At 36.5% G+C, this 19,838-nt stretch overlaps 1 protein-coding gene across 3 annotated transcripts in view; it reads left to right on the plus strand.

Moving 5' to 3' along the window:
- Nucleotides 1-19,838, plus strand: part of AK5 (adenylate kinase 5) — a 303,250-nt gene that overhangs the window by 55,383 nt on the left and 228,029 nt on the right. For all 3 annotated transcript variants that reach the window (XM_003892093.4, XM_009211191.4, XM_009211198.4), the window contains exon 6: nucleotides 12,855-13,046. In XM_003892093.4, coding sequence (XP_003892142.1) covers nucleotides 12,855-13,046 — 192 coding nt within the window. The remainder of the gene's footprint in view (nucleotides 1-12,854; nucleotides 13,047-19,838) is intronic.

Genomic DNA, 19,838 nt, shown 5'->3' on the forward strand with positions numbered 1-19,838 from the left:
TCACTTCTAGCTCATAATAGGATCCTAGTAAATACTACCTGAATAAATTTGTAAATGAATGAAATAGATGCCTGAATAATCAAATTAACAGTGAGGAAAAGACATCTTAGAGAAAAAAAATAGCTTTGTAACTTTACATTCATTTCCTTATTGTCAACCTGGTATATACTAGTCATTAAAACTTCAGGCCAGGTGCAGTGGCTCACGCCTGTAATTGCAGCACTTTGGGAGGCTGAGGCGGGCAGATCATGAGGTCAGTAGTTCAAGACCAGCCTGACCAACATAGTGAAACCCTATCTCTACTAAAAATACAAAAAATTAGCCGAGTGTGGTGGCGGGTGCCTATAATCCCAGCTACTCCAGCTGAGGCAGGAGAGTCGCATGAATGTGGAGGTTGCAGTGAGCCGAGATTGCACCATTGCACACCAGCCTAGGTGACAGCGTGAGACTCCATCTCAAAAAAAAAAAAAAAAAAAAACCTTCAATGTTTCCTCTTTATTAAATTCGTATATCTTGAGAGCCTAATATACCCCAATCACTTTTATTGAAATGAAGATTTGAGCCACAAAAATCAAGCCACAGAAATACGTTTCATATACTAATTTTAACAATATGTTTTTGAAACCATTAATGATATTCTCTGTTCAGCAGATATGATTAATTAGGCTTCTGAAAGGACAGAGTAACTTAGTAACTAATTTATTTACTAAAGTAGTAGAAACCATATGCATTTGGGGCTTAGGAGATTACCACAGGATCATGGAAATGGATAGTGTCTTAGTTTCTTTTATGCTGTTATAGCAATACCACAGACTGGGTAATTTATAAAGAACAGAAGTGTATTTGGCTTATGGTTCTGGAGGCTGGGAAGCCTAAGAGGCTGTCGCCAGCATCTGGCAAGGGTCATCCAATGGCAGAAGGGTGGATGAGAGAACACAGACAGCAAAGGGGGCTGAACTCCCACTGTAATAGTATTAACCCAATTGCCTCCCAAAGGCCCCACCTCTTAACACCAATACAATGGCAACTAAATTGCCAACACGTGAACTTTTGGTGGACATACTCAAACAATAACAGATGGAATGCAGCTTTTCAACAGGAAATGGCTAAACTACCAAAATAAAGTTTCATATACTAGTTCTCTCCCTCAGTGAAAAAAAAAAAAGCTTTATTTTTTCCATTTTCATGGTTAATCATATTGATACACTTTGGATTTTTATTGTTGTTATTATTTTACTTTTAAATACCCTACAACTTCACTAAGGTCCTGTCTTGACCAGTCATTTCTGTGTAGAAAGTTTCATACAAAGAAGAGATTAAAACACACTTTCATGGGTCCCATTTCCAGAGATTCTGGTTCAGTAGAGCAGAATGGAGCTCATAAATTTGCATTTTTTTTAATGGGGTATTGCTATGTTGCCCAGGATGGTCCCAAACTCCTGAGCTGAACTGATCATTCCACCTCATCCTCCTGAGTAGCTGGAATTACGGGTGTGCCTCTGTGCCGGGCCATATGAATTTGTGTTTCTAGCAGGCTTCTGGAGGATGCCTGAACAAGGGCAACTAGTGCAAGGACTACCTTTTCAGAAACAAAACCATTCCTTTGCTGTGAAACTTTGTTATCAAACCCAAGGGGAGTCCCAAAATGCTATCTGAACCACATGGAGAATTCCTTTTATCTGGGCTGGGGATAGCCTGGAGCCTGGGACCAAAGCTGACCAAAGCCTCCTCCAATCCTAATTTCACCCCCAGTCTCAGGTTGTCCTGCTATTGTTATAAAAATGTTGATTCAGACAATGCTAGTGCAGAAGAAGCCAGGAACTGGAGCCAGAGAATCATAAACTCTGTCAGTGCTTAGCTGCCCAACAGAGGTCTTCTGAGAATTAAGTCAGGCAGATCTCAATAGCTGCACAGAAAAAGGAAGTTCAAAAAAGAAAGATGAGCAGCAGACAGAAAGAAAGAAAGATGGATATTCTTCAGCCTCTTGGTGATAAAAGAGAGGCAAACCATACCTCTGCTCAGTATTATAGCACAGTGAAAAGTCGTTCTGACCGACTGCAGACACCTATTTTCTCCTCAAAAGTGAAGAGAGGGAATGAGGTTGGTTATACATGTGGCAAACATCTTCTCCTGTGTAGCTGACATTTTCTTACTCTTAATGGAGTAGTTAATAATAAGAGTGTTTTTTCTATTTTAAAGCAATCAATTTTATCAAACTTTGCTTTTATGGTTAGAGTTTTCTAGGTTCTGTTTGACAAATCCCTACCAACCCTAAGATACAGAAACTATTTTCTTATATATTATCTTCCAGACTATCATTTTGTCTTTCACATTTAGATCTGAAAATCCATCTAGAATGAATTGTTTGCATATCATATAATGTAGGGATTCCATTTTTTTCCATATGGACATCCACTTTACCCAGTACGATTTGTTGAAAAAACTGTCCTTTCACCACTGCATTGCAGAGCCACCCTTGCCATAAATCAAATGCCCATATATTTGGACAGTGAATCTGTCTCTAGGTTCTGTCTTCTGTTCCAGTGTTCTACTCATTTTCCTTACAGCAATACCACACTATCTTTAATAAGTTTTATTGCTTTATTCTTTTTCCTCAAGATTGACTTGAAGATCACCTTGGTTATTCTTGATCTTTCTGCATTTCCAAATAAATTTGAATCAGCTTTTCAATTTCTGTATCCCTCCCCAGAAAACCTGTTGGAATTTAGGGATTACATTGAATCTATAGATCGATTTGGGGGAAAATGACATATTTTATGATATTAAGTGTTCCATCCATGAATATGGCACATGCCTCATTTTAAGTCTTCTTTAATGTCTACCAAGATTAGTATAGTGTTTTTCTACCATCCTTCATTAGATTTTCACCCTAGGTAATTAAATGACTTTTTAAAATTTAATATTTTTATTTCAATTTTAAGTTATTTGTTGCTAGTACATAGAAATAAAGTTGATTTTTGTATATTAGCCTTATATGCAGACCATGCTAAATTTGCATATTCTAATAGTTTTAAATTTTTTAATTTTTATATGTACAATTATATCGTATGCAAATAATGACAATCGTATTTCTTTCTTTCCAACCATGTGTTTTATTTCTTTTCTGTGTCTTATTGAACTGTCTAAAATATCCTTTACAATGTTAACTAGAAGTGCTGATAATGAGCATCGTTGTTTCAGTCCCAATCTCGAAGGGAAGGTTTCAACATTTCCCAATTAAGTATGATGCTTGCTATTCATTTTGTGAATTTATTCTTTGTCACATGAAAGAAGACCTCTTGAATTCCTAGTTAGATAATAGTATTATGAATGAATGTTAAATATTACCAAAGCTTTTTCCATACTTATTAATTTATTAAGATTATCAAATGATTTTCCCCTTTATTGACTTCATAAACTATAATGCTTGGTTTTTGAAAGGTAAATCAATTTTTCACCCATGGGTTAAATCTAAATTGGTCATGATACGTATAATCCTTTTTACATATTGATGGATTCATTTGCTATATTATTAGAATTTTTATGTCTCTGTTCATGAGTGAAATCAGCCTAAAATTTTTTTTTTTCCTCTAATGTTGTTCTCAGGCTTTGGATTATGGTGGCTGCATAAAATGAATTGGAAAGCATTCCCTTTTTTGGTATTTTACAGAAGGCTTTTGTTAGATTGGTTTCTAGTACATTTCACCAGTGAAGCCACTTAGGTCTGGGGTTTTGTTTTTGTGAGAGTTTTGAATTATGGATTTAATTATCTTTTATAAATATAGGACTATTTAGGCTTTCTGTTTATTCTTTTGTCAGTATGGAGAAGTTGAGTTTTTCTAGAAATCTGTTCTTTGTTTTTGAGACAGGGTCTCATTCTGTCACCCAGGCTGGAGTGCAGTGGCACCATCATGGCTCACTGCAGCCTTGACTTCCCCAGGCTCAGGTGATCCTCCCACCTTAGCCTCCTGAGTAGGTAGGACTCAGACATGCACTGCCATGTCCCACTGAAATCGGTTCATTTTATATAAAATTTCCAAATTGTTTTCATAAAGTTATTCTTAATATCCTCTTTTAGCATGTTAAACTTTATAGAATATTTAGAGATTCATTTATTTTTATTTTCAATATTATTTGTGCCTTTTCTGTTTTTCTTCGTAAGTTTTACCAGGGATTATCAATTTTATTAGTCTTTTCAAAGAACCAACCCCTTATCTATAATATGTTTATTTTATATTTTATTAATTTCTATTCTTTATCTTTTCTTCTTTCTACTTTTTAGTAGACCTTATAAGGTCTAAATTTTTCTCTTTTTTTTTTTTTTTTTTACCATTTTTACATGTATAGATCACTGATTTCAACCTTGCAAATGTTTTAGAATGTCATAATTTTGTTATAATTTAATATAAAATATTATTTTCTGCCATTGTGATTTTTTAACCCAGGAAATATATTAATATTAGTTTTATCATTTAATTTCAATACATGGGGACTTTCTAGCTATATTTTTATTATTTATTTATTTATTTATTTTTATATTTTTATTATTTATGCAGAGCTTATTTCTACTATCGCCATTGATGATTATATTATTTCAATCATTTCAAACTTGTTGAGGCTTCCTTTATGGCTCAGAATATGCTCAACTTCTATAACAACTTCTCTGTGTGTTTTTAAAGACTTTATCCTCAACTGGGTTGTTGCAGTGTTATAGGTAAATATTGGTTTGTCAATTGTGTTGAAATCTTCTATACGCTTACTGATTTTTTTGCTACTTATTCTCAGTTGCTCAGAAAGATACATTAAAATTTGCTACTATGATTGTGGATTTGTGACTTTCTCCTTTTAATTCTGTTCAAGTTCAGCTTTAAATACTTTGAGCTAGTTTACTAGGTCATGCAAATTAGAAGTTATTATTTCTTCCTGGATAATTAAACCTTTTATCATAATGACATGGCACTCTTTAGCTCTAGGTAATACTTTTCTCCCTACGGTATACTGCTATGTTTGATATTTGTATAGTTTTACCAGCTTTCTGTTGTTTAGTGTCTTCATGGTATGTTTTTTCATCCTTTTACCTTTAGCTTTTTTGTGTCTTAAAAGTGTACTGCTATATTGAACACCTCTGAGGCCCCACCTCATAACCTCTGAGTCCACCTTTTACTTGGCCATTTTTGCTGTGACTAGCTTTGTGCCAGTGTAGTGTGCAGTGACTCAAGGTGTATGTTTGGCTTTCTGCCCTGAGGCATCCTGCACAGGAGAACCCAGCCTAACACACTCTTATGAACAGCAGGTAGTTCAGTTTTGTTTTTGTTTTTATCCAGTCCATATTTTTTAATTAAAATATTTATTCTGTTCAAATTTAGTGTAATTACTTATATACTTGGGTTTAATTCTAGTATTTTACAATTTAACTCCTATTTGTTCCACTTGTTTTGTGTTTCTTCTCTCCTTTCTTACGTTTTTGAGTTAAACAATTTTTATTTTTTAATTTCCGCCCCCCGTGCTAGTTAATTATATCTTATGTGACTGACAGCTTTTTTAGTGGTTATTCTAGAGCAGGGGTCAGCAAACTATGGCCCATGTACCAAGTCCTACTGGTTGCCTGTCCTTGTAAATAAGTTTTACTGGAACACAGCCATGCCCATTATTTTGCCTATTGTCTGTGCTACTTGCACGTTACAAGACCATATGGTCTGCAAAGCCTGAAATATTTGCCATCTGGTCCTTTACAGAAAGAGTTTACCTACTCCTGTTCTAGAAATTATGGCATATCATCATTAACTTATTAATGTCTCATAGAAATCAGTACTTTTACAGTGGCAAAAGTACCCTTCCTGAACAAGTAAAAGACTTTAGAACAGTTGAACTTCATTTACCTGCCTCATGACTTATGTGCTGCCTTTATTTGTAAATATCACAAGATACTTTTACTATTCTTTTATAAGGTTAATATTTATTTAAGTTTACCTACATATTTACCATTTTCATTGCCCTTCATTCATTCTTCTGGGCCAAGTTTCTATCCTGGATCATTTTTCTTCTAGCTAAAGAATACTCTTTGATGTTTTAATTACTCTAGAATTTCTGATGACAAATTCTCTCAGTTTTCATTTGTTTGGAAATGCTGTATTTAGTCTTCAGTTTTGAAAGATTTTTTTTTTTTTTTTTTTTGCTGGATATAGAGATGTAGGTTGGCAGTTATTAAATATCAACACTTTAAAGAAATCATGTCATTGTTTTCTGACTTTCATTGTTTCTTTTGAAAATTTAGCTGTCAGTCTCATTGTTGCTTCTCTGAAAATAATCTCTCATTTCTTTTTTGGCTGCTTTAAAGATTTTTTTGGTCTCTCTAGGTTTTCAGTTTTACTATAGTGTGCTTAGGTTTGAGTTTTCTGTTTATTATTGTTGGTTTTTATACTGCTTCTTGGATCTGGGATTTGATGACTTTGGTCAGTTTGGAAAATTCTTAGGTATTATATTTTCAAATATTGCTTCTTCATTTTCTCTTTTTCTAGAGCCTTCTAACCATGTCTCAGGTGTCTCTTTTGCTCCTTTCCATATTTTTTCTACCTTTTTCTTCTTTTGCTTCATTCTGGATTATTTTCTTCTGACTTGTCCTTTTTGTTCTCTTTTCATTTGTCTCTGTTAAACACATTCAATCCCCTTAATACAATAAAAGTTTGAGGGTATCCTAAATGAAATTTAGTTATCTGAGGGTGGTTCACACATACTCTTGATAGTATACCATTTTGGAGTTCCAGCAAAAGCCTGGGGGTGGGGTTTGATGTGGTTACTTTCTAGAGCCTCTTCCCCTGGGTGGGCCCCATATACCACTTTTTGTCCCCTATCCCTGTGATCTGTTGAAAGCTCTGCCCAGAAATTGTCTCCATGTTAAACGATAGTGAAGACCAGTTGTCTGTCTTTTTTCCTTTTTTAGAAAGTTTTTGTTTCAACTGTGATTTTCTCTTTTCTTTAGTACTTTACTTTCCGGTTTCTGACAGTTTAGCTGGTCTGAATTATGGAGTCTAGACCCTCTAACACTTCTTCATAAAGAATAGGACAGTCAAAAGTACTGACAGTTAAGAACAAGGAGCATTAAAATGAGCTCACTTTGCGGTCTGACACAATGAATATGTCTTTGCTTACACAAAGGCAGTCACAGGTTCTTTCTAACAGAATAGTCATTCAAGTAAAGGCTTTAAAAATGAACGGAGGAAGATTGAGTTGCCTGGGTAATGAAAGAAGAAAAAAAGACTGACTGTTGATTCCACAGGAGAAACAATATCAACAATTTGAAAGTTTACTTCCGTGTAGACAAAAGTGATGCCTCACTTTTTGGTGGTGTTGTTGTTTTGTAATTTATTTATTCACTCATTCAATCAGCACATATTTTTTGAGAACATACACTAAGGAAAAGGATGCCAAGGATCCTATGACCACTATCTTGTTTGCTGATACTTCTCAACATTTCACAGTGAATTTCTTAAAAACTTTCAGGGTCTTCACATCTTTTAAAATGGAATGATGTCTGCTACTAAAGTTTGGGGAAAACATAAACAGTTTAAGTATATTTTCCCTTTAAAATGGAGCACTATTGGAGAACATGAGGCTGTAATACATGGTTCTATGCGGGGGTTACAAGGAATCCCATGAGCGTGCTTATGGCTGAGGTGGAGCAGTCAGCTGATTATGCCTACCTGCTGTGGTGATCTTGGCTATTTTGTATTTTAATTTTTTTAATTCCCAGTCGTATATTATTTATCTATTTATCCAGCCTTAAAAACGGTAGAAATTTACTTCTCATAGTTCTGGAGGCTAGGAAGTGCAAGATCAAGGCACTGGCATATTTGGTGTCTAGTGAGGGCCTGCTTCCTGGTTCATAGCAGTCTTATTTCTGTGCGCTCACATGGTGAAAGGGACAGGGAGTCTCTGGTTTCTGCCTTACAAGGGCACCAATCCCATTCATGCTTTTTATTTATTTGTGTATTCATTGTATGTTTTTTGGTTTGAGGTTACCATAAGGCTTGCAAATACTATTTTTTAACCCTTTATTTATTTATTTATTTATTTATTTATTTATTTATTTATTGAGACGGAGTCTCACTCTGTTGCCAAGCTGAAGTGTAGCAGCGTGATCTCATCTCACTGCAGCCTCCGCCTCTTGGGTTCAAGTGATTCCCCTGTCTCAGCCTCCCGAGTAGCTGGGACTACAGGCGCGCGCCACCATGCCCAGCTAATTTTTGTATTTTTAGTAGAGACAAGGTTTCGACATGTTGGTCAGGATGGTCTCAATCTCTTAACTTCATGATCTGCCCACCTCAGCCTCCCAAAGTGATAGGATTGCAGGCATGAGCCACCGCACCCGGCCGTAACCCATATTTTAATCTGGTAACAACACTGTTTGCATAAACAAACAAGCAAGCAAAAAGACAACTAATAAAAACTCTATGCCTTAACTTCATCCCCCCATTTTTAAACTTTTTTGTTGTTTTTATTTATATCTTATGTCTTGTAAAGTTGTCGTTGTTATTATTTTTGACTGGTGCATCATTTAGTCTTTCTACTTAGGATAAGAGTAGCTTACACACCAAAGCTACAGTATTATAATATTCTGTGTTTTTTTGTGTGTGTACTTACTATTGCCAGTGAGTTTTGTACCTTCATATGATTTCTTATTACTCATTAACTAACTTTTCTTTCTGGTTAAAGTACTCCCTTTAGCATTTCTTGTAGGACAGGTCTGGTGTTGATGATATCCCTTAGCTTTTGTTTGCCTGGGAAAATTTTTATTTCTCTGTCATGTTTGAAGGATATTTTTGCTAGATATGCTATTCCAGGGTAATGGTATTTTTTTCCTTTAGCACTTTAAATATGTCATGCTACTCTCTCCTGGCTTGTAAGGTTTCCACTGAACTAGTCATAAGGCATTAATTTATACTAAGGAAAGACAGCAAATTAATCACAGTTATAACATTCAATAGCTTAGTAGATTCATTTCAAGGTCATCTTTTTCAGACTTGAAGTTGCATTTATTGATCAAAAATCTTATATATCCCACTTAATTTTTCTGTAAACCTAAAATTGCTTGGGAAAAGTCTAACTAAAAACATACATAAGCAAAATGCAATTTTATTCAAAGTATTAAAAAATCACATAAATTTCAAGCTGTCGCTAGTATTTCAAAAGCCAATACCTGTAGTAAAAGACAGACTATAGTGATGATTGTAATCGTTGTAGTAATCGCACATGTGTAGAAGGCTATCCATGGCCTTACTGTGTCAAGGAAAGAGAAGCACTTACATTAACAGACTAAAACAAACACAAAATGTATTAAACTAAAACATTTCAGTGGGAAATGCAAAAATGTAAAAATGCAAGAAGTTTTTATCTGCATTCAATGCTGAGTTAATTTTTTCTTATGTTTTAATACACGTTATCACCAAACCAAGCACAATATATCATTTTATTTGTCAACAAAATTCTTATGTAATTTATTTAAAGTAAAATTTAAATTATATCTTTTATTATAGTGGCTGAAGCTGGATGTTACTGATAATTATGTTTATGAATTTTATAACATAATATTTGATAAAAATAAAAGCTTTAACTTCACATAATCTCTTTATGATATATCACACAAATATTCCAAGTGATTTTCTAATTTTTTAAGGTTTCTCAAAAATGATTTGCGTGTTTTTTAAAAATTAGGAAATACTAACTTCTGAGTTAGGAGTTTATTCCTTATTTTACAGTTGGGAAAACTGAGGTTCAAAGGAGTTGAACAGTTTGCACAAGGACAAACAACTAATAGAAGGCAGATTCTAGATTCAAACCCAGGATTGTCTGATTCTACAATCCATGCTCCTAATCACCTTTCCTAGCATATTCCTGTGCTTACACAGTGGCAGTGAGAATTGGAAGACGAGATGTCTGAACAATGTTTTGTTTTTTGTTTTTTTTTTTGAGACAGAGTCTTGCTCTTGCCGCCCAGGCTTGAGTGCAATGGCATAATCTCAGTTCACTGCAACCTCCGCTTCCCGGGTTCAAGTGAATCTCCTGCCTCAGTCTCCTGAGTAGCTGGGACTACAGGCACACACCACCACACCCAGCTAATTTTTGTATTTTTAGTAGAGATGGGGGTTTCACCATTTTGGCCAGGCTGGTCTCAAACTCCTGACCTCACGATCTGCCTGCCTTGGCCTCCCAAAGTCCTGGGATTATAGGCATGAACCAACGCACCTGGTCATTTGAACAATTTTTTTAAAGACAAAATCAATAGGCAGCAGTGATAACTTGGATAGACAGAAGTTTTGATGAGTAAGGGTTAGAATTGATGCTAAGTCTTCCAGCTAAGAGATTTAAGACAGGAGTGTTGCTACAGTAAAAATAAATAAGATGAGATTTTATTTAGGTGGGAAGTTGCTGAAATTAATTTTTGCCAAGTCACAGGTAGCATTCAGACATAAATAGAGCTGTCACGTAGACATTTGAAAATATAGAACTGGGGTGCTATTGAAAGTCAGTGCTGACAGTGGAGATTTGAACTTTATCAGCTAAAGGTAGTGGCTGAAACCAAAACAGTAGAAGGACACGGAAAGAGTGAGAACCTGGAGAGGGAAAAGAGTATGATCTAAGCCTTGGAAAACACCCCCATTTCAGGGATCTGAGGAGGAACAAATGTGAGCAGAGGACAAAACAACAAAATAAAAAATAAGAAGTTAAAGGAGAACCAGAGCCACACAGAATCATGAAAACTAAGAGATAGTAACTGTGGCTAAAATGTATTGAGCACCTGCCATGAAACATACATGCTGTGTATTTTATATTATTTAATCTTCATAATAACTCAAGGAGGCAGGTTCGTGTATCTCTATTGACAGATAAGGACATAGAGGTTTAGCAAGATTAAATTATGTGCCTATCGTTCAGCTGGTAAGTCCTGGGGCAAAAAAAAACTGGAATCCTTGTCTCCCAGCCTCCCAAGTCCATTTTTTTTTTTTTATTATACTTTAGGTTCTAGGGTGCATGTGCATAACGTGCAGGTTTGTTACTTGCGCCATGTTGGTGTGCTGCACCCATCAACTTGTCAGCACCCATGAACTCGTCATTTACATCAGGTATAACTCCCAATGCAATCCCTCCCCCCTCCCCCTTGGCCCCTCCCCGTGATAGGCCCCAGTGTGTGATGTTCCCCTTCCCAAGTCCAAGTGATCTCATTGTTCAGTTCCCACCTATGAGTGAGAACATGCGGTATTTGGTTTTCTGTTCTTTCGATAGTTTGCTGAGAATGATGGTTTCCAGCTGCATCCATGTCCCTACAAAGGACACAAACTCATCCTTTTTTATGGCTGCATAGTATTCCATGGTGTATATGTGCCACATTTTCTTAATCCAGTCTGTCACTGATGGACATTTGGGTTGATTATTGCAGCACTATTCACAATAGCAAAGACTTGGAATTAACCCAAGTCCATTTTTTAACTAGTGGTCTCCAGAGTGCACAAAGCAAACCACTGTGATATGGGAAAAAAATCATTAAAATTACAATGGTAGAATCCCATGCTTTAAAGATTGTATTTTTGTGTATATTTTACAATGTGTATTCTGTACTAGTATAGTAATACATGCATATCATATGTACATGCATAATTAGTAAATTAATAAGTAATTGGGGTATATGCTTAAAACATTTACTAATGTGAAGATGCAGTAAAACACTTTGGAGATTATTGCTTCAAACCACTATGCAAACTGTCTTTTTGCCTTCTCCTGTTCTCAGTTATAAGCTACATTCACCTCATATAGTCATGTTACGTTTTAAAATGCAATGCTAGTTCTAATTTAGTTACATAGAAACTTTTCACTTCATAGGTTCTTTTCATGCCACTCCTCAGTATTTTCTGAAATTTATGAAGACCTTTGGGCCTTTCAGTACTTTGTGATAGTGAAAGGAATAGAGGCCTTAGACCAGACAGACTTGAGTTCAAATATTAACTTTTATTTTACTGACCATGTGATCTCAGACAAGTACTTTAATTTAATTTTAATTTCTCAGAGCCTCAGTTTGCTCATCTATGAAATGGAGATAACATTTACTTTGCAGATTGTTGTAAAATTTAGCAATATCTTTTTTTTTTGAGACGGAGTCTTGCTCTGTCGCCCAGGCTAGAGTGCAATGACACGATCTCGGCTCACTGCAACCTCTGCCTCCCAGGTTCAAGTGATTCTCCTGCTTCAGTCTCCTGAGTAGCTGGGATTACAGGTGTGCGCCACCACGCCCGGCTAATTTTTTTGTATTTTTAGTAGAGACGATTTCACCATGTTGGTCAGCCTGGTATCAAACACCTGATCCACCCACCTTGGCCTCCCAAAGTGCTGGGATTACAGGCATGAGCCACCACGCCCGGCCAGCAATATCTTAAGGAAATAGCATTGGTCCTGGCATACAGTAGATAATTTTTAAATGGTACCAAATAGTAATCATAGCAATAGTACTTATTTACTGTAGAGAACACCTATGGCCCCTCTAAAATCAAGTCGCATATACAATATTTTTAGCAAAGTTTGGCTGAGACTGTTCTTAATTCAACTTGGAAACTTATTTGAGCATGTATGAAAAGTGTTGGCTACTACATATGGCCACATGAGTTAGGGAATGCTATTTACATGGACTACAGTGGGAAAGGCTACTCCTGGCCTTGGGTAGAGCGGCAGCCCTGGAAATATACTGGCAAAAACATACAGGGCCAAATATATGGCAGCCTCCACAGAACAACAGGAAATGGATGCAGCTGCCCACATGCATTGGTTGGCATGTTGAATACCTCTCTGTTTGTTGATGCTCTCCACAGATCTGTACCCCCGACTTGGTGGTATTCCTGGCTTGTGCTAATCAGAGACTCAAAGAAAGATTACTGAAGCGTGCAGAACAGCAGGGCCGACCAGACGACAATGTAAAAGCTACCCAAAGGAGACTAATGAACTTCAAGCAGAACGCTGCTCCATTGGTTAAATACTTCCAGGAAAAGGGGCTCATCATGACAGTAAGTTAGCTCAAGTTTTACAAGACCAATACAAGAACACTCTTTCAGATCTCTCATTAGCCTATGTTCTCATGTAGAAATCCTCTTTACCTTAAAAAGTGGCTTTTTGGGGGTACAGAACCAATGGAAAAAAAATGTATCATTTTGACCTGATTTGCCTTTTTAAGCCTTAATGTTTTTAAAAAACATTCATTTTAATTTAATTGATTTTTATGAAAGAAGATAAATTTTAACCTTGACCAAAATTCTTTGGTCCTCAAGTAAAAAAATGTTTTTAAAAAATTTTTAAAAATGTTTTAAAATAACTGTCTGGGTGATTGTAAGCGATATTTGTCCAATCTCTCCACTCTTCTGTCTGTCTTTGGAAGCCTAACAAAATTGATAGACTTATAACCACACAGTTGATGTGGGGTGATGATAGATTAAAGCGTTGTTTGTCATAATGTACTACATAAAGAAATGAGATTCTGACTTCACAGAAAAAGTTTCCTAAGGGTTTGACTTGTCATAAAGAAGTGATAATGTGTCAAAATGGGAGGTAGTCACCCTTCTGCTCCTTTGATGCAATGCAAATATTAATGTTTTCCTAAAATTTTAGTTTGTTTTGTGGCTGATGATATTCAATGTGCCAATGAAAGATGACACTGAATCATTAGTTTGTACAGTTTTTAGAATCTAGAACATTAGAGGTGAAGGTTGAGCTAAATTTATGATCATCACAACACCAGATTCCAGTATGAAAGTGTGGAGGAGACAAAGAGGATAATGGGTCATCTGAAGAAAGCACTTTATGCAAGAAGACACTAAAACCACAGCAGCTCCTTGACAGCTGGATGGTGGCAGACCTTGGCAGAATCCTCCTCTCAGCCCTTGGACCCGGGCCAGTGGACCAAAGGGTTTTGTCTACTTGGGTTACAAGCCTCTGTAGAGAACCTAATCAAAGCGATCCATGCCCATTGCAATAAAAAGCACATAAAGACTTTTTTTCCACAAATGTTAGGTAAACCAGCTGAAGCCCATCCAGAGAGCTCCTGTGATCTTAACAATTTCTGGGTTAAAACTCTCTTCATTAGACTAGGATGCCCTCGGGCCTGAAAGAGACAGACGTGACATTTGAAAAATAATTTCTTTGCAATCTTTTTGGCACCATAAAGAAATATTCAACATGATTTGCTCTTTGAGTCAAAGTTGTCATGTCGCAGAATTGTAAATCTGATCTGGAAATTGTTCACAAGCCACGGTTCATATTTTGATTTAAAGCAGGCATTGAGTAATTGAAAAGATTTGGGAAAATCAGGGTGGATGCTTCTGTGGCTGTGTTTTGTTGGGGTAGTTGTTTGGTTTTTGTTCTTTTTTTTTTTTTTTTTTTGTCTTGTTTTTTTGAGATGGAGTCTTGCTCTGTCGCCCAGGCTGAAGTGCAATGGCACGATCTCGGCTTACTGCAACCTCCATCTCCCGGGATCAAGCGATTCTCCTGACTCAGCCTCCCAAGTAGGTGGGATTACAGATGCCCGGCTAATTTTTTGTATTTTTAGTAGAGACAGGGTTTCACCATGTTGGCCAGGCTGGTCTCGAACTCCTGACCTCATGATCTGCCCACCTCAGCCTCCTAAAGTGCTAGGATTATAGGCTGTTGTTCGTTTTTCTCACCAGTTACCAACACTAACTTCCACATTGTATCATAAAAAAAGAAATTTGCCCTACAAACCAAACCCCAACTGTAAGGTGCAAGGCCAGATTTAATTGATATTTGCAAGGCTCAAAGGTGTTACCAGAGTGTCTCTGATTACTCCCTGCTTGTCACATTCGTCATCACAAGCAGAGCTGATTTCTCAAATGAATGCGGAGTGGAGATTGTTAATTTACTAATATTTTGCATGGAGGTGATATGCCATTGCCTCTAATTGAAGGAGTCAATAACAATGTGGATGACAGCCTGTAACCTCACTGCTAAAACCAAATGAGCTTTAAGATAAATGCTTCTAATTACTGAGATAAAACTTGCCTAGAAAAGTCACCTTTTGGAAAGCAATGAACGCAAACACAGGCTAAGCTCTGGGGAATGTAATTTGAAAAAATTGTCTGACAAAGAAGCAAAACACGTGTCCTCTTTTAGAACCTGGATCATAGTTTACTGCTGGAATTAAAATATATTTGCTGTCACATCTGCTTTTAAAGATGAGTTAAATAATAAAAATGGTCATTTATATTAATAATAAGCATGTTAAGATTTTAATAAAAATCTGGGGATTAATAGATAAAACCCAAATATTTCCTTTTCTCTGTAGTTTTTTTTCCCTTTTCTCCTACCTGCCCCTCCTAATTCATTCATTTACTCATTCAGTAAATATTTACTGAAAACCAGGACACTCTGCTAGGGGATAGGGGTGCAGAGCTAAGTAAACAAAGGGTAAGGATCTTTATTTTGACACTGACATATTGCAGGCACCTAGAACAGTACCTGCTCACTGTATAGTAAGCTCTAGGAAATGAACAGAGCTTGCAGCATGTGAAGAAAGAGATTAAACAATCAGTTATTAAGTGTGATGACTGTTGAGTTATTATGTGTGATAATTGTGATGAATTATTAAGTGCAAAAATGTGCAGGGTGTCCTCACATATGTCATGCACTGTTTTAGGCATTGGAATTCCCTGTGGTGAATAGAACATACTGTCTCCACACTCCAATAGCATTAATCACTTATCTCTGCACAGAGTTCTTGAGGGCCACAGAGACCATGTCCCTGTTTAGTACAGTTGAGAAACTTCATGTTGGTACTCCTCTTCTCTGGGGGTTTGGTGTCTGCATCCTGTCACTTGGAATCTCAGTTCCATTGCCATTTAATAATTTCATGATCCCCTACAAGGTACTAGCCTCTAGGACTCGATCTCTCTATTTGTAAATTGGAGACAGTGTTACCTACCTCATAATATTGTTGTGTGGGTGAAATGAGAGAATATACATAACATGGTAGATGATGGTAATGCAGAGGGCGTGTTTTAAGATGCTCCATGCAGCCGCTTTGCCTGATTCAGATTCCAGCTGCACTGCCTACCACCTGTGTGACTTCCTGCAGGTTACTTATCTCCTCTGCAACTCATATGCCTTACCTGTAAAATAGGTATAATCATCAATCCTACCTCAGCATGATTGTGAGGATTAAATGGATGTCAAGAGCTTAAAATGGTGTCTAGAATGTTGTAAGGGTAAATGACATGATTGATAGTCTTGTACAGTTTTTATATTTCTTCGTCTCTCTTCCTTCCCCAACAAATGCTCATCTTTTAGAACCTACAGTAACCACTAGCAATTCTGTGCTCTTTGAGGGAACTCTGTTGCCTTTTCTCCAATACATAGGTTATTGAAGAAATCCAAAATGAATAGGTTGTAAAAACTTTAGACATAACTCACCTTTTTCTTTAAAGATGTCTATTAATCAGTTATAAGTTTGACTCAGTGTCTTCTTTAGCTTCTATATTGTCTGTGTAATCAAGCTATATAATGGCAGTGTCTGTATAGTAACAGACGTCATTCCACTCTTTTTTCTTGTTTACTTCATTGACTACATCTGTTGGCAGATTTGACTAGAGAACAAACCCAGTGTAAAGAGAAAACCTAATCAGATTAGCCAAGAAAAACATGCTGTTGCTTGAATACTGTATCTTACTGACATAGTTCCCATTACATGAACTTCTTCATTTTTATTCTTGTATTAGACATGTCCATGTGCAGTCATGTGTGCAAGTATGAATGAAAATAATATGAAATCATAAGGCTGGTATGTTAAAGACTACTTCATAGAATTTTCTCAGACATATTTATATGTTGTCTTTAACTTACCGTGAGGTCGGATATAATTCCTCAATACATCTTTTACTGCTTTATGCTTGTAATTAAAGATTAGGAGGCTGTGAGTTCCCAATGTTTGTCAGAAGATTTTTCTGGTAGTTTAGGTATTGCTGGATCAAGGAAAGCTACTTTTAGTATTGCTGAGGAAGCTGTGTCTCTTGACATTTTAGAGCACTTGAACTTGAAACTGTGTAACTCTTGAATAATAATTTCCCTTTTATAGATTTTTAAAGTTCCAATAAAATGTGTGTTTCATGATCATTTTTCATCTTTCTTGTAAAAGTTTTTTTTCAACTAGTCTTCATTTCAATCAGTCTCACCAAGTTGGAACACTTTTTTTCTTTTTTTTAATTTATATTTTTTGTACATGAATAAGTTATTTAGTGGTTATTTCTGAGATTTTAGTATGCCCATCACCTGAGCAGTATTTACTGTACCCAATGTGTAGTCTTTGATCCCTCATCCCTCTCAGGAACCCTTTTTTAAGAAGCAGAATTAATTAAGACAGGTCAAGTTTTTGTAAGTTTGATGAACTTCTTAAAAAATATATGCAATTTTGTTTATTTTTAAAGAAAAAGATCTTCTTAAATTGTGCAAAAAGAAAAGTTCAGATGCAATGTATATGTTATTTTTCCAAAATGCATTCAAAACTTTTTGCCATTAAATGTTCTATTCAGCCAGAAAAACACGGAATTCACCAGGGAAATGGATATACACTTATGTGCATTAAACAAATACTACTGAATATTGGTAATAATCATTAAAATCCATATTTAGCTTTAGACTGTGAAGTAAACAAATGGTCATTTTCCTTTGGGACTTTTTGTAGGAGTATAACTTGAAATCAGAGGTAAGCTGTGGTAACAGGAGGTATGAAGAGGCCTACTAATTCATACCCAGGTTTACCAACTAAATCTCTTCAGCCAGGAAAGGCAGAGGCTGAAAAAAGGTTAAAATCAGGATTATTTATTGTTCGCCTCCTAGGAAGTGGTCGAGGAATGTGAGGAGGGCTACAATGGCATTTAACAAGGCTGTATAGACCAATGATTCCCTAATTTTAGTACTTACTAGGCCAGAAAAAAAATATTTTTTAAGTAGGGGCAAGATGGCTTTTTAATTTTACAAAGTGAAAGCATTAGAAGAAAACTCCCAATACTTGCCTTATTTTTCTAATTTTGCTGCGGATTGGGAAACACTCATCACAAACCAGCATCAGTATTGGGAAACGAGTGACATAGAGAGCATAGTCCTGTCAAACTACACCGTTGTTTATTACCAGACATTGCCCCCGAGTCCCAGATAACCCCTTTCACACTGCAGTTGCTTCATTTGCCCCATATCACTTCCTTCAAATTTGAGAATCCCTGCATTATGCATTTCAGATTTACCACTGAAACTATGCACAGTTGACCCTTGAATAACACAAGGTTTGGGGTGCCAGCCCCCGTGCAATTGAAAATCCACTTGAAACTTTGACTCCCCCCAAACAGAACTACTACTAATAACTTACTGTCAACCAGAGCCTTATCAATAACATAAACAGCTGATTAACACATATTTTGTATGTTATACATATTATGTACTGATTCTTACCATAAGGTAAGATAGAGAAAAGAAAATATTATTACTTAAGTCATGAGGAAGAGAAAATATATTTATTATTCATTAAGTGGAAATGGATCATCATAAAGTTCTTCATTCTTGTTGTCCTCACACTGAGTACACTGAGGAGGAGGAGGAAGAAGAGGGGTTGGTGCTTCTGTCTCAGAGTGACAGAGGTGGACCAAAGTGGACCACGTTCTTCAAACCCAGGTCGTGAAGGATCCACTGTAATTCCCATCCCATCAGACACTCCTAGCCAAAGGAAAAATAAGTAGGAAGAGTAAAAGTTAGTTTAGAGAGAACTGCTGAATAATTATTTGTTAACTGACTTCACATTTCATAGGAACCAACACTAACATTTAAAGTATAATAGTTCATTTATCCCTAAACTCTCGATGTACAGCCACTGGTTAATTATCACCAACTCCACTCAGCATCACTGCACAGGTGGTAGAAATGGGAAGAAAAATAACCCAAAGGAGAAAAGAATTTTTTTTTCGATACAGGGTCTGGCTCTGTTGCCCAGGCTGAAGTGCAGTGGCGTGACCTCAGCTCACTGCAACCTCTGCCTACCAGGTTCAAGCCATCCTCCCACCTCTGCCTCCCAAGTAGCTGGAATCACAGGTGTATGCCACCATGCCCGCTTAATTTTTTGTATGTTTTGTAGAGACAGGGTCTCAGTCTGTTGCTCAGGCTGGTCTCAAACTCCTGAGCTAAAGCAATCCACCCACCTTGGCCTCCCAAAGTGCTGGGATTACAGGCATGAGCCACCACACCCAGCCAGGAGAAAAGAAAACTAAACAGCATAAACACTTAACAGCAACCCACCTAAATGTGAGAAAAGCAAACAAACGTGTTTGATAACAACTTGCCAAAACAAACCCATTCTCCTAAAATTACTAGGAAGAAAATTCTGTTACAGCTTCTCAATAGGTAAGGGGTTGATGAGTTTGTAATGTGTGACATAATGAAGCTGTATTTCCTTTAAGTACCATCACTTATATCCTGTTTGAGCATCCATTGTCATGTAAGCAAAAGCTCCCACTAATTCCTATTTGGTGGATTTAGTAACTAAGAAAATAGTTGAGGAAGGGTTTTTAAAGGTTAATAAATAGGAAAGGCTGTGGAAGTATTCTGGAAGATATTTATTTAGGTGACAATGATATCTGTATTCACCTGGATATATGGTCCTCTAAATTGCTTTTCAGTTGCCAGAGTGTATTTAGATTAAGTAAATAGTACCTTCTGGCAAAAAACCTGATGCTGATAGAACCTCAGTGAGAGCCCTGAAGCAACATGAGAGATACCGTATCCATTTTTGACTGGAATAAAGAGCAGCT

The sequence above is a fragment of the Papio anubis genome, chromosome 1, assembly GCF_008728515.1.
Source record: "Papio anubis isolate 15944 chromosome 1, Panubis1.0, whole genome shotgun sequence".
In the NCBI taxonomy this organism is placed as follows: Eukaryota; Metazoa; Chordata; class Mammalia; order Primates; family Cercopithecidae; genus Papio; species Papio anubis.